We start from the raw sequence: 27,024 nt of genomic DNA on the forward strand, positions 1-27,024 counted from the left end.
CAGAAACAGGCTCCCTGATGCAGCAGGTGACAATTCTTAGTGGTTATCATGGAGCCAGCTCTGTGCTGGCCTCCTGACATGAATAAACTAATTGTCTTCTCTCAACAGCTCCCTGCAGTGGCTCTGGGGTGGCTACAGGACTCCCTTCCACCCACCCTCCAGATGGTCTGGCACCAGCCATCCATGAATGACCTGTACACAGAGCCAGGTCAGGGAAGAACAGTGAGGGCCTCAGGCGACAGCAGCACATTGCACAAGGACACTGGCCCACAGCCAGGAGGCACCTGATCACAGCACAAATAATGCCTGATCACATAGGAACTGAGAGTTCCCGTGCCTCTACATGGCCTATAAATCCCCAGGATGAGAGAGTGTGGAAGGGACAGTCAGTGCTCCTTGTCCAGCCAAGCCTCCCTGTGGCCTTCACGTCCTGCTCAGTAAGTCCTGCTCCACCAGCCTCCGCCTGGGCTGCCAGGGTGGGTGCTGAGAGCCCTCCTGTCTCGCTCAGTACCCCCCTCCCCACAGAGAGACCAAGGCAAATTCTCTCTTGTTGGCAGAGCCAAGACCTGAACCCAAGAAGCCACACATGGGCCCTCCTTCCAGATAGAGTCGGGGAGGAGGAACAGTCTCACTGCAGCTCCCTGGACACAGTAGGCCCTCAGGGTGAGCACTGGGGCGGGGCTGCTTGGTGCCTCTTCCTCCTCATGGTGCCATCCTCAGCCAGGACAGCTCCCATCCCCTTGAGCCCCCTGGCCTCTCCCTGCAGAGGTCTGAGGAGTCGCCTGGGCAGTTCTGGCCTCACTCTGGCGTGTCCTCTGCCTCTGTCTTTGCACCTGGTCATCCTGTGGAATCCAGCCTGAGCTGGGACACAGACCTTTGGTTGCTGAGATTATAGGCCCATGCTACCACAAATGCTACCTCTGTATTTCTTTATTGGTTATGTGTCTAGTTGACCTTTCTATTTGTGACAATGGTGTATTACAGTCCTCCACTATGACTGTATTAGTGTCTATCTGTCCTTTTACGTCAAGTAGTTTTTGTGTGATGAATTTGAATGTGCTGACATTCAGTGCATATGTATTTACAACTAGTATATCTACTTGCTGAATTTTTCCCTTTACCAATATGTATTGACCTTCTTGACATTGTCTCTTCTGACCAGTTTTGGTTCAAAGTCAACGTTGTGAAAAATCAGAATAGCTACACCTGCTTGAATTCTTCCTCTGGCTTCTTGGAGTACCTTTCGTCTTCAGTCTGTGTTTTTGTGTGTGTGTATGTGAATAGGGTTTGTTCTTGGAGGCAAGAAATATTGTGTTTTGTTTTTCGAGCCAATCTGCCAGTTTGTGTCTTTTGATTGGAGAGTTGAAACCATTTACCTTGAGTGTTATTATTGAAAGGTATACACTGATTCCTATCACTGTATTGTTTTTTTAATGCTTGATTCCTTTTTAAAATTTTCCCTTTTGTTTAACTACTCTCCCAATGAAACTTATTCTTTTATTCAGACTCTTGAGTATTGTTGATCTCCTTGTCTCTGATAAGGATTCCCTTGAGTATTTTTGCACTCCTGGTTTTGTGGTCATGAAAGATTTTAGTTTATTTTTATCATGAAAGGTCTTTGTTTCTCTATAAATTTTGAAGGATAATTTCACAGGATATGGTAATCTGGGTTGGTGATTATTTTCTTTTAGAGACTGAAAAGCTTCACTCCAAGCTCTCCTGGCCCTCAGGGTTTCTGTTGAGAAATCTGCTGTTATTTTGATGGGTTTGCAATTATATAATTTGTCATTTTTTGCTAAGAGCTCTCTTTGTTATGAATTTTTGAGATTTTTTACTATGATGTGTCATCCAGAAGTTCTTTCTGATCATGTCTATTTGGGGTTCTAAATACCTCATTTTCCTGGGTATCCATCTCATTCTCTAGATTTGGAAAATCTTCCACAATAATTTTGCTGAATAATTTTTTATACAATCAGTCTCTTCCTCTACCCCTTCTTCAAAATCAATGATTTTTAAGTTTCTTATTTTAAAGTCATCTAAGCCTTCTTGCATCTTTCTTTTATTGTCTTTTGCTGTTTTTCAGTGTTACTGAGTAAATGTTCTCCTTCATCGAGGCTATCCTCAAATCTTGATATTCTGTCTTCTGACTGATTTCACCTATTGCCAAAACACTCTAGATTTTCATTTCCAGGATTTCTGCTTGATTCCTTGTCATAACTTCTACTTCTTTACTTAAGTGGTCTTTTATATCCTGGATTGTCTTTCTTAATTCATTCAGCTACTTATTTGTACCTTCTTTAAGATCATTGATCATCTTAGAGATTGACTCTTTCAACTGCTAGTTACATCTTCTCAAAAAGTACTGGTCATCTTAGTGAGTTATTTATTCAGCTACTTACTTAGCTCTTTGATCTCATCAATCATTTTAACTGTTGGTTTTAAAAGTTCTTTGTCTGGAAATGTATACATGTAAGTATCTTTGAGATCTACTTTGGGAGGGGGTTTACAATTTTTGGAGCATTTTTTGCATTTTTTTCTTATTAATGTACTTTTCTATTGAATATTTTAGATCATTTCTTTTACATCGTCCAATTTCTTAGACTATAAGTTTTCAAAATAATTTCTTATAATCCTCCAGTGGTGTGAATGATTTTTATATCATCAGTCTCTACCTCTACCCTTTCTTCGAGATTCATGATTCTTGGATTTGTTCTTTTAAGGTCATCTAGGACCTCCTGCATCTTTTGTATTATCTCTTGTTTTTTCAGTGTTTCTGAGTAAATATTCCTACTCCTCCAGAGACTCACTGCCCTTGATTTTCTTATGGCCATAAAAGAGACATAAACAGAGTCCACCAAAAAATGTATACATCAGGAAAAGGAAAACTTGTGTAAAATTTTATTGCTAAATTTATTGAGAGATCATGAGATTAAGGCAGGTTACCTTTGGCCTTTATAATTATAAGAAGTGCTCAGAGTGGTGGCCATTAGCTTCCAAACATTTATTAGCATGGTAAATTGCTAACGTGTACATATGTTTTTAGGGCAGACTCCATGTAGTTGCTCTTCAGATAACTTCCTGCCTATGATATCCCTTCTACTTTCTCTCTTATCTGGTTTCATGGTCTTCAGTCACATCTGTCTTCCCCTCACGGGTCTTGGCCTCTTTGTCAGTGATAGTCTGATGCTGATGAGTAAATTTGTGCAGGATGTCAAAGACCTGTATCACTCAGAAGTCATCTCCACCAGCTTCGAGGACACCAGATTCACCAGCAAACAGATCAACAATTATGTGGAGAGGGAAACCCATGGAGAAATAGTGGATTTGGTCAAAGATCTGGAGGAAGACACAGATCTCATGCTGGTGAATTACACTGCCCTCCATGGTAAGGCGAGATCCCCCAGCCTGAGCTGGCTCCACTGAAATAATCCAACATGCGCTCAAAGCACCACTGCTTATACTTTCCTTGACAGCTCATGTGGAACAAGGCAGGGCATCCCAATTTGGGATCTGTAATGTTCTACTCAGATACAATGAAACCATTTCTGTGAACCAGCAAGACTGGCGAATGATGAGTGAACACCAATTACATCTCCATCTTCTCTGTAGGGCTTGCTAGAGCCCTTATTGTCCTAATACACAGTGAAAATACCAGTGAGAGAGGAGCATTGGAAACAGAATGTTTTCCTACCTAGAGAACCAGAGATAGAAATTGGAACAGATAGTGGAGAGAATGGTGTTTCATGGAACATAATTTAAACAACTCTAGAGTCATGGAAGTGTCATCTCTGGAGTGTGAAAGACTTGGGTTCAAATCCCACCTCAGTACTCATTAGTCTTGATATTCAAAAAGTAATTTTATTTATTGGAGGCAGCATTTCCTTAACTTATCATAAACAAAAAACCCCACCATTGTTACAGTTTTGAAAGGATTAGTCAAGTTACACAATACATGAGTCTGGATGGAAATCCATACCCTTGTTACCAAGTGTTGAAAGAATTAATCAAGTTTCATAGTATGTAGGGCATGTAGAACTGAGCAACAAGTCTCCATCCTCAGCCTGCCCTCCTGCTTATGGGCTACAAGAGGGTCAAGACCCCATGGGCCCCAGGTTCTATGGCAGCTTCCAGGGAAACAGCCTGAGGGAGGGAAGCGGGGTCAAAGCCAGGCCTGGGGCTCCCCTCCCTGTCTCCCCATTCCTGGGCAGAGTCTGGCAATGCAGAGCCCCGAGGTCACAGTCAGCACAACTGAGGTCCCATCTCTGCTCTGACTTGGGGCAATTCCTGTCCCCCCTCTAGCCCCAGTGAGCCCTGTCCAGTGAGAAAGGTGGGCTCAGGGGTCCCGGAATCACCTTCCCTCCCTGATGGCCTGGAAGCGAGGCACACTTGTACAGCAGAGGCAAGGTGGCCCGGCCCTGTCCACTTTACCGTGGTGCAGGACAAGGCCTCAGGGGTAGAACCCAGAATGTTTGACCTGAGTGTGGACTGAAGCAGCCTCTGTGAGGGACAGGAAGCCTCCAGGAAAGAAGGAGGACCTCTGCTTATGCCAGTCATTTTCATTAGCATCCTTGGTCCTCTAGCAAATAAATATAAAATCTAAATAAAGGTGCTTCTCCTTCACAGCCAGCTTGTCCCAAATCAGCCTGAGTAAATCCAAATCCCAGGGTCTCCTCCTGCTTCAGATTATTTCCATAAAAGCCCTTCAGCAAGTGCCTGTCTTTTGCTCCCATTTTACAGAAGACCAGGGTGAGTCTCAGAGGTCAGTGTCTCATGAGGGCACTCAGGGCTCCATTTCTCTGACACATTCCCTAAACCTTAATCCCACCCCTGCCTGACGTCTCTCTCTCCAGGCAAATGGACTGCTCATTTCCAGGCTGAATACACTGTGGAAGAGGACTTCTATGTCGATGAGGTGACAACCATCAGGGTGCCCACGGTCAATCGCCTGGGTATATTTTTCCTGAACTGGGATGAGGAGCTGTCCTGCTGGGTGCTAGTCCAGCAGTCTGTGGGTGATGCCATGGCCTTCTTCATCCTGCCTGACCCAGGGAAGATGCAGCAGTTGGAAGGAGGACTGACTCAGGAACACTTTGCTAATATCCTCAGAACCACTGACAAAAGGTGAGTCCCCGGTGCAGGAACCCACCTAGGATTTCTGAGCCATGTCAAGACAAAGGCCCTTCAGGACTGGCCATGGGGCTGGGGAAGGTGGACTCTACCCCTTAGCTCACAGCTCCTGGGAGTGACCTTTTGCTTCCAACCAGACCCAGTGCTAATTTCCGTTAGCGTTGAGCTCAGTGCAAGGGTCAGTGACCAGGGGACAGCAGGCACAGACCCCTCCCACCATGGACAATATCCCTTCCCATTATTCAGTGCCCAGGGGCAGAGGCCAGAAGGATAGTACATGTTTTATCAAGATAAAGAACAAGGTGGTGGCCTCCAGGCAGAGGTGGCAACTGCATGAGGCATCCAGGAGGGACTGTCCCTGGGTGGAGAGCATAGGAGCCTGCGTGGAAAGGCCCGGAACAAGAAACAGCCAGCACTGGGAAGTCCAAGGCAGTTTGCAGAGTGCCCTGCTCCTCTGTTACTGCTTCAGTGTGGTTTATGGGATCCCAGGAGCCAATAGTCCTCAAGCCTGCACCACACAGTAGCCACATTTGGCATCAGAAACGAACCTATGCCCAGATGCACTATGTAATTAGGCATCTTATGGAACAATTATAAAAGTGTCCACAGGTGTGAAGTTGAACTGTGAATAGAAGTGTCACTACTGTTTTCCCCCAGGCCTCCTGAGGGCTGAGACAAGAGCAAGGTCAGGCAGGGACCTGCTGCCTCAGCACAGGCCTACTCAGCCTCGCCTATACCCCAAGGGAACCAGAGCAGAGTCTTTTGCCTGGTGAGGGCGCTCTTGTCTCTTCACCAATGGTTTTCACTTGGCCCCTACTGTACTGATCCACAATCCCCTGGGAGTCAGGCCCTGCAGAGCCCCTGGCTGGGAGAGAGATGACCACATGCTTCAGGACAGAATGGCATCCCCTTCCAGGAGGGCACCACACACCTGCCGAGGACTCCAAGGAGGTAGCTTCTCAGGGGCTGTCAGGACAACATGGTCCCACAGCAGGTACAGAGGAAGATCAAACCCCAACAAAGCTGGGCAGCTTCTCATCCTGCTGTGGAGGGGACAGGGCACCAATAGGAGACACAACCAGAAAGGACACAGGCTGGGTCCCAGCAGAACATGAGAAATGCTGTGGATTTCCTTCCTTTTCTCTCATGCCTGCCAGATTTGCCAGAATACATTTCCCCAGACTGTCCATTTCTGCATCCTATGATCTGAGGAGCACTCTGAGCACACTGGGCATCACCAGGATCTTCAGCAATGAAGCTGACCTCTCCGGGGTCACGGAGGTGGTAGCCATCAAACTCTCCACGGTGAGGTCCCCTAACAACATTGTCCCCAGTGTCTGTGGAGCAGAATGAGTTTTGGGGTGCTGCTCAGGTATGTGGCTGAGTAAGGAATCAAGGGACACAGGTAAGGTCCAGGCTGAGCTCATTCCCAGGACTCGTGGAACCAACCAGAAAAGGACGAGTTCAGAGGATGGAATAAAGGAGGTGACTTCCAGTGCTGATGCCACAGCAGGGACCTCCCCTGAGGTCCTCACTAACCCTCAGTCTCATCTTTTTTAGGGCCATTGGGTCTTTGGGACTCAGGTGACCCATATTTACACTGAGAGGCTTAGGCTCAGTGACGGCACAGAATGTTCTGGAATCTTCCATCTATGAGATTTAGAGGTGTTGGTGAAACACCAGGTCTGAATTGTGAGTGAGTTCAGCCAAAGAGGCCAATGGCTCAGAGAAATTAAAGGGGACCAGGAGCAGGTGTAGGCCAGTGTGGGCTGTGCACTCATGGGGTCTGGGCACTGAGAAGTTCACCAGCAGAGTCCTTGTCTCAGGAGCTCATCACTATATACTGGAAAGGGGACACTTGTGGGAGGACCTGGCCTCCACATAGCCGTCCGTCCCCTTCTACACATGAAGGGTGTAGCTAAGACATGAGAGATGGAGTTAGGAAGGGAGCAGAGGACAGCGGGCTGGGCCAGGCAAAGGCTGAGAGAGAGGGAAATTCCTGGGTGACAGTTCAGGGAGGGGACTGTGGACAGGACAGGTCCACCAGGAGGAGAAAGGCCCTGGTGAGGCCTCCTGCAAGAGGCCCCCACTCGGGCCTTGCTCCAGCCTGTGGGAGGGACAGCCCAGCCTCAGAGCCCGCCTCTGCCTCTCTCCCGTGCAGGCCCTGCATGAAGCCATGCTGACGATCAACGGCAAAAGGACAGAGACCCGATGGGATACTGATTTGGAAGACAGGGACTGGTCAAAGGCCTTCACCATCAAGTTCAACAGGCCCTTCTTTCTCTTCATCAGGGGAGAAAACACCAACATTCCACTCTTTGTGGGGAAAGTGGTGAATCCCACACAGCAGGAACTGCTTTAGTCCCTCCTTGAGCCCTCAGGAAGGTCCCCTTCCTGGGTGACATTAAAGAGATGCTTGATCTGGCCATGCCTATGTTTGACTCACTAATTCTTCCCCCGGTGTCTAAGTCTCCCTTTGGACCCTGAGGTTAAGAGTGGACCAGGTCACAGTCTGTCCCGGTGTCGCTGCACCCATACACGTGGGGTCCTGTGCTGGGCAGCCTGTGCTGGGAAGGCCAACTGTGGCTGGTACCTCATCCCACAGGCCCTGGGCCCCTCTATATTCAAAGTCTGCAGTCCTGCCTGGAAATCATGAGGGGACTGTGTGGCACAAATGCCAGCCTGAGGCCCCCAGATCCATCAAGTGTCCTCCATGTCCCCGAGTGAATCTACCCCCAACACACACAGCCCTCACTGTCCTGACTGTAGTGCCCCCTGCAAGGTGGTCACGCCACCCTGTTCCCCCTCCTGCTGCTCCCAGAGCTGCCTGCTCTCCACCTGGCATTGAGCTGCTGCATCTCCAGCCACACACGGGGGTGGAGCATGTCCCCTTCCCGTCACACTTTGTCATCTCACCAGGGCTGGCTCCTACACCCCACAGGGATGAAACCAGGTGGTCTGTGGACCCCTTCCTCTGATGGGCTGGATGAGACAGCGGCCTCAGTTCTTCTCCCCCCATCACTGCCCCAGGACCCTCACATGTCTCCTGTTAGGAGCAGCCCCTTCTCCTCAGTGCTGGAGGGGCTCTGGGTCCAGCCTCTGTCCCCTCTGAAACTCCCCAAGACCACCAGGCACAAGCCCTTACTCTATGTCCCCTTCTCCTCCCTGGACATGTGGTCATAGTGCTGTGGGCGGCTCTGGAAGTCAGGACCAGGACTCCTAGGCTAGGGAGGAAGAAGGACAGCACCTGCCACTCCCCAGGCCTCGCCCTGCCTGCTCCTGGCGGGCTTCTTCCTGGGGCCACGTGAACCTGGCTCTCCCCACACAACCTTCCCATGGGACAGCCACCAGCCTAGTGATGTACGCATAGGCTATACCAGGTTGGGCCTTGCTCCGAAGGGGCTCCAAGGCCCTGCTGAAGGGCTGCGGCGCCAGAAGACCACCGGCCTGGAAAGCCGCCTGCTGCCCCGACTCTCCCCGGCCTCCCTGACCTTGAATGCACCGCCCCTCGCACATCAGCCAGGGACCACCGCTTCCCATTCACCGGAGTGTTGGAGACAGAGTGCAAAGTCGAATCATAAAATTGGTACTTTTTAGGTTAAATTGTCATGTGCTTGCAAGTTCACGTGATTCAGTCTAAATAACAGTACCAGTCGTTTCCCAGATAAGCGTCCAGTCTTCAGTTTTCCCTATTGGAGCCTCCACCCCCATTCATCTGTGTAACGACGCCCTTCACCCGCACCTGCACGGACCCTCGGGCCAGCTCTGCAGACTGAATTCCGCTTCACACAGCGCCATCTACCGGTTGTCTGGCCCGAGGGCAGGAGACTAGCTATCCGCCGTGTGGATTGAAAACTGTATGGATCCTGCGAGTTTAACCCAGAGACTGAAAACCCCTCTCCACCGCAGCCCGGCGTGCACCAGCGCGGGAGAGCCGTTTCTCCGCATCTGGCTCTCCCCGCTTTCTCACGGAGGCCCCGGGGCAGCACTGTTACTGTGGCTGTGCCTGCTATGGTCTTGCACCACCTCGCGTGGATATGGAAACTGAGGCACTGGGAAGTTGTTGTCTTGCTGAGGGTCACATAGCTTGTACGGGACTAGGGTATTTAGGGTCTCCAAAGCTCACCCTTCATTTCACACCGCTTCCCTGAGGGCCAGGCCGGACTGAGGGACGACTGTGTGCTTCCTCGGGGCAAGAGGAGAACTGGTGGCCACGCACACTCCGGGCCTCTGCAGGACAGCGTCTCGCTGCGCTGTGGCCAAGCAGCCCGTCTGCCAGGGCTCACCTTGCCCGAGGTCACAGCAGCCACAGCTCCGTGCAAATAATCTGCGCACATCTCCATACTCCCCAAGATGGCATTGTGTGGGGAGAAGGTGCACACTCGAAGCCTGGTACAACTAACCCCCGAGGGTCCTTGGGGAAGACAAAGAGGCTGAAAAGCTGCGCGCGGTCACCTTTGACACCATCATTTTGTCATTTTACGTCTGTCATTATGAGTAGAGACCCCTTGGGAGACGCCCAAATCCGGCAGCCTAAAGCCCTAGGAGGGAATGAGCTGGCTCCTTGGGAACCTACAGGGACCGCTGAGGGTGAGCAGCACAGCCGGGGGCCCTAGAGCTGCCTGATTCTTTACTTCTAAAAAGTATATTCGCTGCTGATTTGATCTTCAACACCAGACGCCAAAGATCATGGCTGGACTTATTATTTCCAACTGAGGAGGGGGAACTGAGGTTCAGCAGGCCCAGCATATACCAAGAAGCCCTGCTTGTACTAGCGGGCACTGGAGTGGTGTTTCTGGCATCACCATTGGCATTGAAAACATTAGATAAAGAATGATTAAAAGAATTAGTTCAGAAGATCTGGGGCAGAGTGGTAACAAATTGGATCCTCCATCAACGCTCCACCTCACCTTTCCTCTCTCCTTCTCCAGCTCCCTTTCCTCCGTCCTCTTGTTTTCTTCTTGTTTCTCATCTTTCCCATTAAAGTTCCTTTTGTCCCAAATGCGTCTTTTCTGTAACTCTTTAAGGGCACAGTCCCCTGTTCATCCCACATGGGGCCTGTAGAGGGAGCCAGGAATCAGCCTTTGCTGGATGAAACCCCGGGAGTTGGTTTTTGTAGCTGCAGCAAACCCAGGCCGCCCTAAATGGTGCAGCGAGAGCTCCTGAAAGCCACTCAAAGACGTCCTCACCTGGACAGGATCTGGGGAGCACAGGGCAAGTGGGAGGAGTGACAGAGGGAACCCAGCAGGAAGTTGTTTTAGGAGGAGCTCATCCCTGAGAGTCAGCTGAAGAGGATGAGAGCAGGGCCCATCACTGCCTCGGGCCTTAGGAGTCAAAACTCTGCCCTTAGGAGTGCTTGCTATTTGGCATTATCTGCAAACAAAGAGAATCTGACGCAATGAGAAACCGGATGTATACATCTGTAGTGCTGGGGCTGCACCGAGAACCATGTGCACCCTCGGCAAGCACTCAACCATTGAACCACACGTCCAGCCCTTATCATAATCTTTTAAATTATTTTCACACACACACGGTGAACAAACCATATTAAAAATATGCATTAAGTTTAAAATCTTTTTTTTTTAGTTGGTAATTATTAAGAGCCTCAAAATATGCTCTGAGATGTATCCATGTCATTGGCTTTTACTTCCAAGGTGACTTTCAGCATTTGGGTATTAGGATTTAAATGCTAAGGGAAGTATAACAAAATAGAATACAAGAATCCTTGAGCCCTCTACTTAAACAGGCCATCCGGTGTCTCTAGCCTCAGTTTCCTTAACTGCAAAATGGAATACCGCACCTGATTCCTCGGTCCCTTGGGAGGAAGAATTCGCCACTGTGTGGGACGCATCCCTCAGTGCTGGTATGTAGTGGGTTTCCTAGACTCTGGATTACAAAGTTAAGCTTAGCGGTGCAGGCTTCCTGTGTCCCCTCATATACCGACCGAAAATGAAAAGGAGAACTTACTGACGTGTGCAGTTTGCAACCGAGGACCACGGTGTGCAGATGGCCTAGAGCTGGTTCCACTGGACAAAGCCAGGTCAGGGAAGGACAGCGAGGGCCTCAGTTGACAGCAGCCCAAGTTCTGGAGGTGCCCAGCTCACATCCTGCACAGTGTCCCTGGTCACAAAGGAAAGGAGTGTGCCCACGTCTCTTACAGTCTACAAGTGCGCAAGGCCTGAGAGTGCACAGGGAGAGTGCGCAGTCAGTGTTGCAGTCCAGCCACAGCCTCCCTGCAGCCTCCACGCGCTGCTCAGTAAGTCCTGCTCCAGCAGCCTGAGGAGCCAGGGGTGGTGTGAGCCTCCCTGCAGGGTTCAGTGTCCCCACTCCATACGGGGAAACTGAGGCACAATGCAGCTCATACAGCAGAGCCAGGCCCTGTACACAGGCAGCTGTACCTTAGACATCCTTCTGGGTAGAGTCGGAGTGGGTAAAGTGCTCACCCTGCAGCTCCCAGCACACAGTGGGCCCACAGGTGAGCACTGGGGAGGATGCTGGCTTAATGCCTCTTCCTCCTTGTGGCACCTCCCAGGCCTGGATGGGCCCTGCACCCCTGGGTCTCCTGGCCTCTCCCTGGAGAGGGCTGAGGAGCAGCCTGGACAGTCCTGGCCTCTGCCTTTTTCTTCTCAACCAGGTCCTATAAAACCCAGATTGAGCCAGGACCGAGACTTTGGCTCCTGAGTTCCCTGTCTCCAACTTCTTCAGAGGAGAAAGAAGGCCCTTTTGGCTCTATCCCATCAGAGCATGTTTCCCAGAATTCCAAAGGACAGTCTGGAGCTCCCCCTACCTCTGCTCTCTGAGCCCCTTTCCCCAGGGACCCCCTGCCCTTGATCTCCTGGTCAGAATTCCCAGTCAACAAGGAAGCAGTGTGTTCATTAACTCCTCAGATAACCTGGCTGCCCCTTCCATCCCCTCCTCCCTTTTTCTTATCTGAGTTCATGGCTTCATGTTTTATCTGTTGGCACCTTGCTGATTCCCTGACCGATGTCCCCACCTCTGTAGCTCACCTGATATGAAGTTATTTCCAGATCTAGAGAACCAACAATGATAGGAGAGGGACTGCTCTAGACGGGGACTGGGACACCTAGCTGAGTGTTAGAGGCATGTAGGAGAGAGATAGTCAAAGAGGACATTGGCAAGGCAAGGACAAGCCAGGTGTCCAAACATGGGGCCGTCTGTAGAGTCCACACCTTACACGGGCACAGTGTGTTACTGTGTAATAGGCTGACATTCAAGGCAAATAATGTTCAGACCTCTGGAAGGATCAAAGATGAAAATATACAAAACATAAATGTTCAAGAAATTTCTTCACTTCAAGTAGATAAAGCCCTTTACAAACAAGACCAAAACAAGCAGCAATCACAAAAGCAAGCATTAATATAATTCACTTTAGCAAATGTAAACAGTGTTAGGAAAAAAGGAAAAGAAACAGAGGTACGAGCTCAGCAGGACCGTTTATTTCAGAACAAACCTGAGAGGGACCGATCTGGCACTAGAGACTAGACCAGCTAACTCTTGAACAGGATATAAAGTCTTTATAGGGTTGTGAGCATAAAAAGGGGGTGCTGGGGAAGAAAAAAATCACAATGGGACTTTCAGAGGGAGAATTCAGTACCAAAGAGTTTTGACAATCCCCCGGGGACAGGGCTTGAGGGTGTAGAAGGCATTGTGTGTTGTTTGTCAAGAGCAGGGCTGACCAAGATTGGGAATTACAGGGCAAACTGTGCTTACACTGTGCTCGCTGGGCCTCATTCAACCCTGACTCTTATATCTGTAGCAGATGTGCGAGGATAGGATGGGGAAGGGATTGAATGTGGTCTCTGCTCAGACCAGGATGGTGGGGGTCGGATTCCTTCAAACAGTATAGGAAAACAAGCGCCATTAGATTCACCAAGGAAAATAACAATTATAAATATATATATGCATCAAACATTGGACCTCCTAAATATAGGGAGTAAACATGCACTAAAAGGAAGGGACAAATAGCAATGCTATAACAGTGAGAGAACTCAATACCCCATCTTCAATAGTCAATACAACAATCAGACAGAAGATCAATAAAGAAGCTGAGGCCTAAACAACACTGTAGACCAGTTGGACCTAAGAAACATGCAGAACACTCAACCTGACTACAGCATAATACACATTTTCACAAGTACACAGGATCCTTCTCGATGGCAGGCCACATACTAGGCCACAAAACAAGTCTCCTGAAATTAAAAAAAAATGGAAGTAAGAAAAAACATCTTCTGATCGTGATGGAATAAAAAAAATTAGCAGAAGAAAAACTGGAAAATCAACAAATACAAAGAAATTAAACACTCTATCAACCAATAGGGCAAAGAAAATATCACAAGGAAAATTTTAAAAGTCTTAAGACAAATTAATATGAAAACAGAACAAATCAAAGTGTGTGGGATGTAACCAAATCACTCTCACATCAACCACCTACTGTTCACAGCGTTAAGAACCAGGGCAGAAGAGAACCAACTAAACCCAAAGCTATAGGACAAACTAACTTAAAGATTAGAGTGGGGATCTATAAAAGTATTTTAATGGAAAACATGAATAATAGAGGATAATGTAAAAACAACAGAAAATAACAGAGAAAACTCAGTAAAACCTAGAGTTGTTCTTTTTAAAAAATTGACAAACTTTTGTTAGCTTGAATAAGTAAATAGAGAAGAATTCACACCAAATTTCTTCATATTCTTCCAAACATTGAAGAGGAGGAGCCACTTTCTAGCAGTCTATGAAGCCACAATTATCCTGATAGCAAAGCTAAACAAAGATGCAAGAAAAGAAAACTAGAAACTGATGTCACTTTGAGCTTTGATAAAAAAATCCTCAACAAAGTACTGGCAAACAAACTTCAGTGTTAAAAGGACTATCCACCACAAGGAAGGGAGATTTATCCCTAGAATGCAATCTTTGCTTAATATAGAAAGACCAATCAGTGAAGATACCATAGTAACAGAATCAGGAAGAAAACACACATGATTGTCTCAATTGATGCACAAGAAGCATTTGACAGAATTCAAGGTCATATCATGATTTTAAAAACACTCAACAAAATAGCACTAGGAACTGTCTGAACATTAAAAAACCATATATGAGAAACCCACAGAAACATTGTACTCAGTGGTGAAAAACTGCAAGGTTTTTTCCAAGATGAGGAACAAAGGAAAGGCCATCTGCTTTCACACAGCTAACCTACAACTGTTAGAAATAATAAACAAATTCAGATAACGTGTAGGATACACAATCAACACAAAAATCAGTTGTTTCTACACATTAATAATAAACAATTCTAAAAGGAAATTAAGATTTCCATTTACATCATCAGAGGAGAAAAATAAACTTTCACCAAAGAGTCAAAAGACATTGACACTGAAAATTACAAGAGAATTCCATGTTCATGGACTGAAAACTCAAACTATTGTTAAAATGTCAGTACCACCTGAAACAATCTACAGATTAGTGCAATCTCTGTCAAAATCTCACTTGTTTTTTTGCAGATAGAAAAACCCATCCTAAAATGCTTATGGAATATCAAGAGACCCCAAATAGCTACAATAGTCTGAAAAAGAACAAAGTTGAAAGTCTTACATATCTTGATTCAAAGCTCCAGTAATCAAAACAGCTTGGTACTAGAATAAAGGCAAATGCACAAAACATCACATTTATGGGTAATTGTCATTGAAGGTGCTAAGACCATTCGCTGGGGGACAGGACAGGCTTTTCGACAAAGAGTGTTGGGAACACTGAATATCTACATTCCAGAAAATGACATTGGACATTTACACATCACATATAAAAACTAACTGAAAATGCATCAAAAAATCTAAATATAAGAGCTCAAGCTATAAAACTTAGAGGAAAACTCAGGATAAAGCTTCATGACATTGTATTTGACAATCATTTTTTTCAATATGCCGCCAAATGCACAGACCACAAAAGTTAAAATAGATAAACTGGACTACATCGAAATTTAAAGCAGTGCACCAAAAGACACAATCAACAGAGAGAAAAGGCAATCTGCAGAATGTGAGAAAATATCTGCAAATGACATACCTGATAAGGGGTTAATTTCCAGAGTACATTAAAAAAAAACTCTAATAACTAATTAACAAAAGACCCAAACAACCTGATTAAGAAATAGGCAGCAAACTGCATATATGTATTTCTACATATATATGACATTTCTCCAAAGACACATAAATGACCAACACATGAAAATATGCTTATCATTGCTCAGTAGGGAAATGCAAATCAAAACTACAATGAAATGACATGTCACATCTATGTGTTTGGATGGATGGGTACTATTAAAAGAAAGAGGAGGAGGCGGAGGTGGGGAGGAGAAACTGGGAATGCTGGCTCCCAACTGCAGTCCCAGAACTCAGGAGGCTGAGGCAGGAAGGTCACAAGTTCAAGCCTGGGCAACCTAGTGACTTAGTGAGACTCTGTCTCAAAAACAAACTAACAAACAAACAAAAATAAATGGCTAGAGATATAGCTCAGTGGAAAAGCCCTGAGTTTAGCCCCCAGTACTTCAAAAATCTAAAAATTTAATTTTTTTTGATGAAAAGAAAGAACAAGTATTGGAGAAATTAGAGTCCTTGTGCACTGTTGCTGGAAATGTAAAATGATGCAGTCCCTTTGGAAAACAGTATGGGAGTTCCTAAAAAACCAAAATATTAAATTACCAGATGATCCAGGAATTCCACTTCCAGTCCAAAAAGATTGAAAAAATAACCTTGAAGAGATATCTGTGTACTCAGGTTCATCACAGCATTCTTCACAATAAATAAAAGCTGAAAAGAATCTGATGTTCCATGACAGGTGAATAAATGAACAACATGTAGTATATACACTGAAATATGACTCTACCTTGAAGTAAATTCTGACCCATGTTACTGTATGGACCAGCTTTGAGGACATCCTGCTGAGTGATAAGCCAGTCCCAAAACGGCAGATGCTGCATAGGTCCACTCCAATTCACAGAGACAGGAAGTAGAACATGGTTTCCCACTACAGAGACGGGGAGTGGGTGACATAGTGGGGAGGAGTTGTTTAATGGGTATGGAATGTGAGTTCTGAAAGATGAAAACAGTTCTAGAGATTGGCTGCACACTTACCCGAATGTGCTTAACATAATTGAACTGCATGCTTAAAAATGGCCAAGATTGCAAATATCATGCTACATGTACTTTACCACAGTTAAAAATGTAATAGTACAAATCATCTTTCAATGGAATAATAATGATTGTAGGACAAATATTTTCTGAGTAAGCCAATGAAATTTCTGACATATTAAGCTATTAGTCATAATCCTGTGGTGTTCATGTTGTTTTTACATCAGTTTATTAAAAAATATATATTCAACTGCATAGTTTAAAATATCATAAACAAAAACAATGGACAAACTGAAAATTTTTATAACAAATAGGGAAAAGAGATAATTATTTTAATTTAAAAGAATACTTTCAAATCAATAAGGAAACTTATAAGGAAGGTAATCCCAACAGAAAAATTGGCAAAGAATGTAAGTAGGCAGACTACAAAAGAGAAAATGAAAATCATGGCCAATGGAAATTTCCTAGAATTCTAAACCTCCTAGTTTGAAAAATGGTTACCCAGTGAACAGATTGCCATTTCCCAGCAATCAGATTGGTGCAGACAGGCAAGGTTAGTAACAGTTATGAGCGTGCAGGAAAACAGATATTGTCATATATTATGTGAAGCAGTGTAAACCTCATCAGAAGACAATTGGTAACATTTATTAATTAAAGTCAAAAGAAAAACAACTCCACTTCTTCCCTCAGGAAACTCACTTCTGGGGATTTACCCCATGGAAATATTTACAAGTGTTCTTTTTCATGGCAGCAATGTTTGAAGAGGAAAATAAATCTATTGTACAGGGAATCATTTTTATAGATGTAAGTACATCTCTACAATAGAACATCATGCAGTCTTCAGAAAGCATGTGGGTGGCTTGGTATGGGCTGATAAGGAAAGAGCTCTAAAATCAAAAATTGTAAGTAAAAAGCAAAATACAGAACAGTGAAGCGTTGTGATTTCTACTGTGAAGATACATGCTCATTTTTCAACCCGTTTACTGAGCATGTATTACGTGGCAGGAACTGATGTAGAGCTGTGAACAAAACAGACAAACACCTGCAACAGGAGCTCAGGAAGGGATGCAGGCAATGAAGCAGGGAACTCAGCCTTGGGCACAGAGAACTGTGCTGCTTCCTCCAGTGAATCGTAATGTAAGGGTGGGGTAGGGAGTGCTGGGCTGCAGAAAGACCACTTCTCTGGGCTCACCTTACCCACTGAGAAGGTGCATCTGGGCCCAAACCAGGCAAGACAATGAGCCATGCAGGTACTGGGAGAAGAGCAGCCAGGCAAAGGGAGTCAGTGGGTTCAAAGGCCCTGGCTAAGAGAGGTGCCTGGCAGTTCAAGGGGAGCAAGAGGCCGTGTGTCTGGGGCAGTGGAGATGGAGATAAAGAGGAGCAGGAAGAAAGACCAGAGAGGTGACAGCATCCCACTGGGGTGGGCGCGACAGAGAGTCTTCTAATGACTTTTGCCCTAAGGAACCTGACCCCCAAAGGGGCATCCGGCAGAGGAACAAAGTGCCTTGGTTTCTGACAGAATCATATAAAGACATGTATGTTGTTTTAAATAATAAGTGGAGGCTTTTGGGGTAGTGGAATCATAACCCATTTTATTCACGTTTCCGTAGTTTTGTGTTTGGGAAAGTACTAAATATTGATGTAAAAATTAAATGGAAGGGGGCGCTGGAAGATGAGAAAGGGCAGGTGGCCCAGCAGATGGGTGCTCGGGAGGCAGTTCCTCCTGGGTAAGGGCCGGGCCTGCAGGATGGTATTCCTCCAGGGAATTTCACTAGGGGTTCCGTTTTGTTAGTGGGAAAGGCTCCTTGGTGAGATAGGTGAGGGAAACCCTGTATGTCTTTAATGCAGGACTTCTCCAATCCTTTAAAATATGACCACCCAAGTGGGAGTTATTCCACAGATTGATTGGACCACGGAGTCTATGTGTTCCCAAATCATCCCCAGGGTTCCACTGAATACACTTTGCAAAATGCTGTCGTGCAGGAAGAGGCGCTTAGAGGGGAGTGGCTTGGGCAGATGTGCATGGAGGTGGCTCAGTGTGGCAGTGGTGGGGGAATCTGCTGAAAGGCAATGCCAGGGGTCCAGAGATTCCAGACCTTATTTTCCCATCCCGCACATCAATGGCACATCTGACACACCCTCGAACTCAAACCCAGTGGTGCAGATGGCTTCACAAGCCCCTTGAACTCCTGAAACTCAGTGGCACCCACTGAAAAGACACTGATAAGGCAGAGTTGAGTCTGACATTCTTGGCCTGGAATGACATCACTACCACAGGTGTTAGGGTTCTGCTGCCCAGAATCCCAGCCCACCTTCCTCCTTCCTGGGCATTACCTAGAGGGCACCTGAAGGTCAGGGGATGGGGCGAATGATCGTGACTGTCTGCTGGGGAGAAGGTGGCCAGGCCCACAATTGCACAAGCCCACATCACCTTGGGCCTGTTAATATTAACTCAGACTCCAGACGGGGGAAGCATCAGCAAGCCCCAAAGTCACTGCCCTGATAAAAATTGTTTTGCTCATCCTGTCGGCTAGATTGTCAAAGCTTGTCACTTGACTGCAGTGGTGATAAAAACGCAGCTTCAATCTCCGTGGCTACATTTGGCCAGGTCCTCACATGGTGCAGGACAGAAACTAGTTTAAATCTAAGTGAGAGCAGAAATCCAGCAGAAACAACATGAGTTGTCAGCAGAAAGACTTCTAGATAATAACCATCATGAGTCATTTCAATAATTTTGCCACCAATGAAGAATATATTTCTTCCTGGTGGCTGTTCCTTATGTTCAGTGTCTGGACACCTTTTTGATTGCTAGTCATTGTTCACATAAACTAGGCTGATGAAGTGGATTCAATCAAGCATTCATTCATTCTTTCATTCAACCATCTTACACTATGCACCAGTTCTTGGCTATACATTGTGCTATGTGTGGGGTCCGTGCAAATTTAGTGAATAATTTTGAATTCCAAACTTCTTTGTAAAAAGAAGCAAGGGCTTTGTAGGTACTCTATTGTTCTGCTGCTTGTTCAGAGGATTGTCCTCGGGTTGATGTGAATAGTGGTACAGGTTGTGTATTCCATTCAGATGCCTGGCAGAGGAAGTGTGAGACTTGAAAGCCAACCCATGCTCAACTCATTGAGTGGTTCTCCTGCTCTGTGGCAACATCAATCTAGTCAAAAAGGCCTTTTTTTGTGCCATCACTTCAAAGAGTATACAATAAAACAAGCAGTAAAATATGACTAACTGGTAGATTTATGGTGTCCACTGCAGAAGTCTTCCAGCTGTATTCTATGTTTGAAATTTCTCATGATAAATTGTTGGGGTAGCCAACAGTCCTTGCCATGTTATGCATAGATGCTGTCGTGGGTTGAACTATGCTTCTCCCAAAATTTATAGGTCAAAATTCTAAGCCCCAGTAACTTAGACTGTGACCACATTTTGGAGATGGGGTCTTTAGAGAGATTATTAAGTTAACATGAGACTATTAGGATGGACCTTAATCCAGTATGAATGGTGTCCTTATACAAAAGGGAACTTGAACACAGAGACATGAGCATTGGGGAAACGTGTGAAGATACATCTCAGCAGCACCATGTGAACATGAAGATGGCCATTGGGAAGCCAAGGAGAGAAGCCTGGAACAGATCCTTCACTTACAGCTCTCAGAAGGAACCAGCTCTACTACCAGAACTTCTCACCTCCAGATCTGTAAGGTGATCAACTTTAGTTTTTTATGTCATCCAGTTTGTGGCTTTCAGTTATGACAGCACTAGCAGACTAATAGAGATGCTTTGTTTCTGACCCAGGAATTACTCTGGGCACCAGTTGTGGCCTTATCATGTCCTTTAACCAGAACTGGAATATAATGTAAAGAAGACTTTTGGCAGAGTTTTAGTAGAGTTCGTTCCTCCTGCAGAGTTTGTGAACCTGAAAACTGAGCATAGGCTAATGTTTGCCTTGGAAAGAAGTGAATGGTAATGTAGAGAAATCATTTTCCAATGGGATCTAAGGACAGATAATATCCAACAACAGGCTATAAGCAGAATTTTTGTCATTGTTGACTTTTGACACCCAAGGCTGTTGCACAAATAAATACATCAGATAAGGTTGTTTAAAAATCCACAGGAACCCAAGCAATCTGGCATGGTGAGAGAGTGGTTGGATATGGCTCCATTCCTGGGACAAACCACTAGTAAGCTACATTAGCTTGGGCAAGCCACTGGAACTCCACTTTCTCAGTCATAAAGATGTAGAGGATCGCAACTTCCTCCTAGGGTTGTTGGGAGGACTAAATAAACTGTTATATTTAAAGCTCCAAGTACACACTAGATGCTCAAGAAATGGGAGCAAAACTCCTGAAACAAGACTGAGATAAGTATCATGAGGTTTAATAAACAGGCTCAAAGGCTTGTTTGTTCAATAAACAAGTGGTTACTGTGAAGGCCAGTGGGAAGGTAAAGGTCAGAATCAATATCAGCTGAAGTCTTGTGTTCAGTCCCATTTGACATGGTGAGAATTGGCTACCATTTCTTACTGGTCCTGAGAGAATGCATGGTGGAGTAGAAGGGATCTTTGTTCCTGATGAGCAGGAGTCAGAGTTCTAATTCTCACTTTACTCCCAGCTATGTAGCCCTTGATATGTCCCTGTCACTTCTCCCAAACTCTACTCCCTCATCTATAGGATGAGAGCATTGTTCTCTACTAAAAATGGCAAACCCATAGCCTGTACACCTTTCCTTCTGTTCTCATACCTATGACAGACATAACTAATCAGTCTTATTTCTGTTTCCATCTTTGTTTAGACTTGGCTTCAGAATCCTTCTCAAGATAACACTCCAGGGGGCCAAGGATTTAGCTCAGTGGTTCCACCACCTGCCTCACAAGCAAAAGGTCCAGAGTTCAATCCCCAGTACCAAAAAAAAAAGGTAACACTCCAGGAACCAGTAGAGTGGATCCATGATGGCAGCCTAGAAGGAAACCATCTACCATCCAGTCCTATGCAATCTCTGGAATGTCTCCCAGGTCCTGGGTGTTACAAGTCTGATCTTTCTCTTGGCTAGAAATTAACTTCATTTTGTATCTTCCAAGGTTTTTATGTGGTAAATACTTGAGATCTTTTACTGTAATGCATTTCTACATCATGAATTGCCCTACTGTTCTATATCCCTCTCTCCCATACCAGACATCTGTCATCCTCCCTGTGGGTAGGATCAGGATCCTGACTTTAGAAATGTCACTATTTTAAATAACCTGGTTCTCAGAATCTGCTCTCTGTCCACTTTTTTTTTTTTTTTCCGTACCAGGGATCAAACTCGGGACCTTGCGCTTGCGAGGCAGGCACTGGAACCACTGAGCTAAATCCCTGGCCCTCTGTCCACTTTTTTTGATATCCTAGCTATATAAAATGGTTTAAATATGGTTTGGCCCCCCACACTCATGCAGGAGTTTAATCCTTGAAGTCATATGGCAAAGACATTAACAGAGTGGAAACTAAACCCAATTCTGGTGTTTAGAGTGGAACCTTTGGAAAATCACTGGGTTAAATAAAGTCACTAAGGTAGAGCCTCCATGATCAGTTCCTGGTGGCTTTATAAGAAGGAGGGGGACCAGACACAGACATAGACACATGAACTCCATGCCTTGCTATGTGATGCCATGGGTCGCCTTAGGACTCTGCCAGCAAGAAGGTCATCGCCAGAACTGAGTTAGTGCCAGTACCATGCCCTTGAACCTCCAAAACTTTGAACTAAATAAACCTCTTCTTTCCTAAGTTACTGTGCCCAACATATTTAATTACTGTAATAAAAAGCTTACTAATGCAACATCCCAGAGAAGGATAAATTCAGACCACTTGTGAATTATTTTACTACTTCCTTGCCCACTCCCAGGACAGTCATGGTTAGCAGATGAAGGCACCCACCCATAAGTAAATGCAGTCTCAAATACCTCCTCAATCCTGTCTCCCAGGCAGCCCCTACCAATTCCTTGAGGTCGACGTATCAGACAGAAAGCATTGGCCATTTCATCCCAAGAAAGTGTGTCCAAAGAAACTGTAGGGAAAATTAGTAAGCCAAGAAAAAAACCTAGATGTCTGGTGTGTTTGTGTGCATGTGCGCATGCATGTGTGTGCTTTAATCTCAGCTTGAAACTGTGCTATATCAATGACTTTCAGCACCTGAGAGTCTCACCAAGTCTCACCCTTCAGGTTCTCCTCTTACCTCTGCAGCAGCCTCAGAGTGGGACTATGCCCAGGGAGTCACCTGTTACAGTAGAATGGAGATCTGTTTGTCACATGCTTAGCATGCCAAGCCTGCTGCCATCTCTACAAATAGTGTTGCTTGTTTGTTAGTTTGTTTGTTTTATGGTCCTGGGGATCGATGGGCATTGAACCCAGGGAGTACTGAGCTACACTCTCAGCCTCCACCTTTTCTTTCTGAGATAGAGTCTTTCTATATTGTTCAGGCTGGCCTTGAACTTGCAACTTGCTTCAGCCTCCCAAGTAGCTAGGATCACACACGTGTTCCACCACACCTGGCAGTGATTTCCTTTTGAATAAATCACTCAATCTTTCCTGGGTTTATCTGCAAAATAAAACCAATGCCTTTTCATGAGGCTGTTTTAGCACACAGCACAAATCCTACAACCTAGAAGATGCGCAGCACCTAGATCACAGCAGCTGCCACGCAGGCATGTGTTGTCACTGCCATCATCAGTCCTGTCACCCGACTGCTCTGTTGGTCCTGGGCTTGTTCATTCCTGGAGCCCTGGGCAAGGGAGCAGGGATGAAGGGCTGGAGGAGCATAGTGCAAGTGTGATGCTCTGAGTCCTGGGGGGCACAGCCTGGATGTCACTTGGCCAGTGCTCCTCTCCCCTCTTTCTGGATGGAACATCCTGCCTATCCTTCAGGACGCGCTCAGGACCACATCCTTGTAGCAGACTCTACCGAGTGCCAGACCTCTGCTGTGCCTGGCAGAGGAGGCTCCACCTTACCGAGTTCTCTTAGTTCCCATCAGTCCAGGGTTTCCCCAGCTGAGACTTTTTCCTACACCCTCACCTGCACCCTGTCCCAGAAGTATTTGGGGATGGACACGGCAGGCATCCAGGGCCTTAAGAAAGATATGGTTCTTGAAGGCAGTGGCCAGGTGGACTCTGCCCTAATCCCCCTCATTGCCCACACAGGATTGGACATAGAGCAGGTGCTTCTGAAGTGTATGGATGGAGGGGAAGGAGGAAGGAGGGGGAAATGGGTGTAGTGATCAACACTCCTGTCATTGGGATAAAATACCTGACACCCAAAATATGAAGGAGGAAAGGCTTAATTTGACTCATGGTTTCAGAGGTTTTAGTCCATGGTTAGCTGGTTCCAAGGCAGAGAGATCATGGTGGAAGGGCATGGTGGAGCAAAGTTGCTCACATCATGACAGCCGAGAAGCAGAGCACAGGGAAAACTGCCAGAGAGGACAGGCCAGGGACAAGATAGTTCCCTAGGTCATGCCCCGTGATCCACCAGACACATCAGAAGTGTGCTTTACTTATCTAGATGTGTCTGAAGCCAACCAAGTTGATGGTCAAGATTTACCATCAGGGGTGGGAGTACAGGAAAGGGAGAGCACTTTCCTGGCAGGGAGCAACCTCTGTCCTTCCTCCTCAGCCTGACCCTGTGCCGTGTCCCCTCCAACAGTGAGGCCAGCTCAGCAGCCTCTGTCCCTCAAGTTCACCATGCAGCAGTGACCACCGTAGACTGTAGCCAGAACATTCACCCAAGGAAGGTACAAGCTGACCTTCCATGAGATATGACTGCCAGGATCAGCAGGTGACATTTGCTACCCTCTCAGCTCCTCAGCCCAGAACAGCTGCCTCTGGAGGGCAGATTCGAGGGTGCTATGGGTACCTCAGTTTCCTCAGCTTGGCCCATACAGAAGCACTGCTTCCCTGGCTTCCAGTCTGGTCCCCAGGGTGTGCTGTGTGTGTCCCTGTGGAGACAGCTCTCTCTGGGTGGCCATGGACAACAGGGAGGCAGTGCTAAGGCCACTCAGCCTTGCACAGTGGCGAGTCACAGGGCCTGGAGGGCTTTCTCAGGAGGACCCTCCTGGGGAGGGCATCTCACTCTGAAAGGGGAGCCAGCACAGCATAGCACATAGCCAGGCTTTGGAGGTAGCAGACCCTGGCTACGTCACTGACTGGCAGTCAACCTTGAGGAAGCTGCTTGGCCTCCCTGGGGCTGACTTTTTGCAGGCGCTGGTTGTGAGATTAAATGGAAAATTTAACAGAGTGTCCTTTATGTCTCAGGGACAGAAGTTTAGTGAAGAGACTGAGGAGAGGTGTGGGAGGCACCAGAGGTGGACAAAAAGGGCTCAGTCCCTGAGCTGAGGAGCAGAGAGCTGGAGAGCAGGAGCCAGGAGGAGGCGTCCTGAGGCCCAGCGGGCATGGGTGCTCCTGCTGTCAGAGGCTGGAGCTGGAGCAGCAGCGAGTGGTGTAAACCTGGCACCCCTCTCCTGCCAGGATGCCACACCAAACCCCAGGGGAAGCCAGGGGGCAGAGCCTGCACCAGAAGGGTCCTGGCCGGGTGGCAAGAGGAACTGAACTTCCGCTTTCTATTACACAAATATTAAACATAACATATTGTGCTTTTTGTGGCACTAGGGATTTAACTTGGAGCCTTCACACTAAGCTACATCCCTTAGCCCCTTTTTAAATCTTGAGATTGTGAGACCAAAGTGACTCTATTTTGCTAAAATCCACTATTCCCCTAGTCTCTCACAAATTAATGGTTAAAATGTGCTTGCTTTGGGACAAAAGATACAATGTGTAACGAAGCAAAGTTCCTGAGTTAATTACTCAGCCATCTGTTTGCCCAGGAAATGAATGTTCCGGGCCCACTATCCATAGAACAATCTGTAGATGTGCTGACTGTCGGTACGTAATAGTCGTGACTATTAGTCAGTGTGTCTGCTGACCATCAGTATGTGACAGTCGGCCACTAACCTTTGTCCCTCTTTTCCCTCGTAAAACCTACATGTAGCCACCCCTCAACCCCCGATGCACCTAGCCAATCAGAAATGTACACTTCACGCTTGCTAATTGTCAGCCAATCATGTAACTACTAAGTGAAAAATCTCCAAACCTTGCTGTAACCTCTATAAAAACCCCACTAATTTGAAATTCGGGGCTCTCAATCTCAACCCGCTGTGTTGGTGACAGTTAAGAGTCCCTGCTCGAGCTTGAATAAACGACCCTCGTGCGTTTGCATTGGAATCGGCTCCTTGGTGGTCTCTGGGGACTTCGTGATCTGGGCACATTTGGGGGTTCATCCGGGATCCCCAAAACTCCCAGGAACCCCGAACCGGAGGGTCGGTACCGGCCGGTGAGTGTCTCTGTGTTTATAAAGTTGTCTGTCTGCAATACGGGAGGGTCCAATTCTGAGTAGGTCGGCAGACGGTCTAGGCGGACACGCTGTGAGGGCCCCCAACCTGGGATCCTGGAAGACGTTCCGGATCCTTCTGGAGGGGATGGAGTGCCCCATGAGTATGAGTCTGTGAGACTCCTGGAGGGACGGTGCAGGTCGCTCCCACGGTACGGCGTGAGGCCGTCGTCCCATTTTCAGTATTGCCTCCTATCTGGCGGAGGCTGGTTTTGTCTTGCTTTTTGTTTTTCTGTTGTGTTTGTCTGTTTATTGTGTTGACTTGGACTGAGACGATGGGACAGACTGTGACTACCCCTCTATCCCTCATGAAGAACCATTTCAAAAAGGTTAGGGAGTGCACCCATAACCTAAGTTTAGAAATTAAAAGGACTAAATTCATCACCCCTGTAGCTTGGAGTGGCCCACCTTTGGGGTAGGATGGCCACCCGCGGGGACCTTTGATCTAGGGACCATGAAGAGAGTCCGGGAGGTCGTCTTCCGTTCTCATACAGGACACCCTGATCAAGTTCCCTACATTGTCACTTGGGAGAGTCTAATCTGCGACCCACCCCCATGGGTCAGGCCCTTTTTGCCTCCGCAGAAACAGCAGCCAGAGGTAATCCTGACAGCCTGTGAAAAGACTCCCAGAGAGCATGACGAAAAAAGGCAAACTGAAACCAAGCCGACCATGCCACTTTACCCGGTCCTCCAAGGAGGGACCAAGGAAGATCTCATCCCCCCCACACACTCTCTCTCTTCTCCCCCAAGGCAGCAGGCAGAAAGAGAGGACCCGGGCCCAGCTGGAGCTGGGGAAGGAGGGCCGGCCCCGGGTGCCGGCAACCATGGTGGCCCCACCCAGAACACTCGCCACCGGCGTGCTGCCTCACCAATGGGCCCAGCAGACTCTACTGTTTGTCCACTGAGAGTGATAGGGCCCCCTGATGAGCATGGTAACCAGCCTCATCATTACTGGCCCTTCGCCACCAGTGACCTTTATAACTGGCATACTCAGCACGCCAAATTCTCCGATAACCCTAGGGATTTGATTAACCTATTAGAAACTGTTTTGTTTACTCATCATCCCACTTGGGATGATTGTCAGCAGCTCCTCCAGATCCTGTTTACAACAGAGGAGCACGAAAGAATCCAGAACGAGGCCAGGAAATTGGTTCCTGGCGACAATGGTCAACCCACCACCAATGTTGACACTATCAACATTTCTTTTCCTTTGTCTCGGCCCGATTGGGACTTCAACACAGCAGAAGGTAAGGAGAGACTCCGGGTCTATCACCAGGCTCTGTTGGGAGGTCTCAAAGCGGCAGCTCGCAAGCCCACCAACTTGGCCAAGGTAGGAGATAT

General features: G+C 46.9%; 1 protein-coding gene across 1 annotated transcript; it reads left to right on the forward strand.

Annotated features, from left to right (window-relative positions):
* The first annotated feature begins 255 nt into the window (after positions 1-255).
* Positions 256-7,553, forward strand: LOC101708823 (alpha-1-antitrypsin-related protein-like). Its single transcript, XM_004837057.4, has 5 exons — positions 256-437; positions 3,208-3,385; positions 4,851-5,121; positions 6,285-6,432; positions 7,289-7,553. The coding sequence occupies exons 1-5, from the start codon at positions 303-305 to the stop codon at positions 7,487-7,489; spliced, it is 933 nt and encodes a 310-aa protein (XP_004837114.2). The 5' UTR covers positions 256-302; the 3' UTR covers positions 7,490-7,553.
* The last annotated feature ends 19,471 nt before the right edge of the window (positions 7,554-27,024 follow it).

This window comes from Heterocephalus glaber, unplaced genomic scaffold (assembly GCF_053883595.1).
Source record: "Heterocephalus glaber isolate CG9 unplaced genomic scaffold, H.glaber_assembly_v1.0 deba00001608, whole genome shotgun sequence".
NCBI lineage: Eukaryota > Metazoa > Chordata > Mammalia > Rodentia > Bathyergidae > Heterocephalus > Heterocephalus glaber.

What these genes read in the sequence shown, in the direction of transcription:
- LOC101708823 (XM_004837057.4), top strand. Translation starts at nt 303, where the DNA reads ATGCCTGATCACATAGGAACTGAGAGTTCCCGTGCCTCTACATGGCCT. An exon ending in TGGCCTTCACGTCCTGCTCA is followed by an intron (nt 438 to 3,207) that starts GTAAGTCCTGCT and finishes AAATTTGTGCAG; the next exon opens with GATGTCAAAGACCTGTATCA. An exon ending in GAATTACACTGCCCTCCATG is followed by an intron (nt 3,386 to 4,850) that starts GTAAGGCGAGAT and finishes CTCTCTCTCCAG; the next exon opens with GCAAATGGACTGCTCATTTC.